The 1,494-nt window shown below is 42.6% G+C and overlaps 2 protein-coding genes across 4 annotated transcripts in view; one reads left to right on the forward strand and one right to left on the reverse strand.

Moving 5' to 3' along the window:
* Positions 1-780, reverse strand: part of ndufaf1 (NADH:ubiquinone oxidoreductase complex assembly factor 1) — a 6,301-nt gene extending 5,521 nt beyond the window's left edge. The window contains exon 1 of the mRNA XM_008398945.2: positions 761-780. Within this exon, the coding sequence (XP_008397167.1) occupies positions 761-765 (5 nt within the window). The 5' untranslated portion in view covers positions 766-780. The remainder of the gene's footprint in view (positions 1-760) is intronic.
* rtf1 (RTF1 homolog, Paf1/RNA polymerase II complex component) overlaps positions 208-1,494 on the forward strand; it is a 12,849-nt gene continuing 11,562 nt past the window's right edge. For 2 of the 3 annotated variants that reach the window (XM_008398947.2, XM_008398948.2), the window contains exon 1: positions 208-568. In XM_008398947.2, coding sequence (XP_008397169.1) covers positions 485-568 — 84 coding nt within the window. In that variant the 5' untranslated portion in view covers positions 208-484. The remainder of the gene's footprint in view (positions 569-1,494) is intronic. The other variant, XM_008398946.2, reaches the window with a different exon arrangement.

A 1,494-nucleotide genomic window follows, 5' to 3' on the forward strand; every position in this document is an offset into this window, starting at 1 on the left:
AAGGTTGACTGTCCGCACAAGGAACACCATCTGCGTACATACTGGAAAGCTACGTTCAGAATACTTTCGACGACAACCTCTGTAATAAATGAGAACTACAGTGAAAGTCACATGGTTTTGCAACAGCAGCCTCAGTAGTTCTTGAACATAGCTTTGTTGCACTTTAAATTCCCGTCCTGACTAGCGCACTCACTAACCTTTAGTTCCCTTCTCTGTTCTCGGTGTCCTTTTGTCCGTGTTTTTTTTTTCCTATCACAAATATTTTTTAAAGCTTTCAGAATATGAAATGAATATAGTAAAATTACACATTTTGTGTTATTTCCTTAAATCTTTCCAGTATATAAAAGTTCTTGGGGTAAAGCCATTGTGCGCGCATGCTCCGTCCTGCCTTTGAACCAAGAAGACAAGTAGCATCAGCGGCTAATCTCAACCGCTTTGACGACACAGGCGCAGCTAGCAGGTTAGGTTAGCCGCGTAGCAAATCATGGTGAATGTTAAGAAGCGGAAAGTTCGAAACGTGATTGACTCTGACTCTGAAGACAGTGCTAGTGATGACAATTTAGATCAGGTAGGTCCCGTTTTTTCTCCTTAAAYTGTCCCCAGCGGTGGGCTCTCCAAGTAGTCAACAATTTTGATGAAGCTAGCGGATGCTAATGGGTTACGCTGTGTTTGGCCTCGCTTGAACAAGCTGATAGTGGGCCTGTCTCACTTGTCACCTTTGCGTAACATAATGCTAACCTCGTCCCTACTGTGTACACACATCATATATCATGAAGTAGAAAGTGCTTTGGGCTCTTGTCCGTCTTGGAAGCCTGTCCAGTCTAGCAATGGTTGCATAAGGCCAGTAATCATGCAGTCTTATGTTACCGCGCCATACACCTTCCTAATGGTTTCCAGTCTTTGGCTGCCTGTCTGTGTCTGCGCGCGGACGAGTGGGGTGTTTGCGTGTTTACAGACTGGAGGGGAACGTGGAAAAKGTTCAAATTGAAGCTGTTATGTAGAGATTKGTTTGGTTTAGCATTGAACACTATCTCCTGAATGACGTCATGGGCTCAGAGCTGAAGTTCTATTTCGGTGATGTTGATAAACAAGCGCTGGCAGACGAACGTGACAGCACCGAGGACTGTACGTTCATGCTGAAAATCCCTGCAATTACCGTGTGTATTACTTTTAAAAGCAGAGAACTCGCGTACAAAGCCCGGTCAGTTTTTTTTGTTGTTTTTTTTTWACCAAAGTTTATCCACACACTCGCTTTCTAAATGACTTTCTAAATCACAGCAGGAATAGGAATGTTAGCAACATTTCCTGTCACAGAAAACCAAATGTAGAATTGGTCAARTAACTTACATTATACCAGTAACAGGCATGTGAAAATGAATACAGCTGGAGCACTTTGAAACCTGAAATACTGCTGTGATTCCCCCCCTCAATGTACATCAACATCTATGAAAGTTTGTCAAACAGTGTGCACAAAGAAATGTGTAATTTCTAAAA

Source organism: Poecilia reticulata, linkage group LG22 (assembly GCF_000633615.1).
Source record: "Poecilia reticulata strain Guanapo linkage group LG22, Guppy_female_1.0+MT, whole genome shotgun sequence".
Taxonomy (NCBI): Eukaryota; Metazoa; Chordata; class Actinopteri; order Cyprinodontiformes; family Poeciliidae; genus Poecilia; species Poecilia reticulata.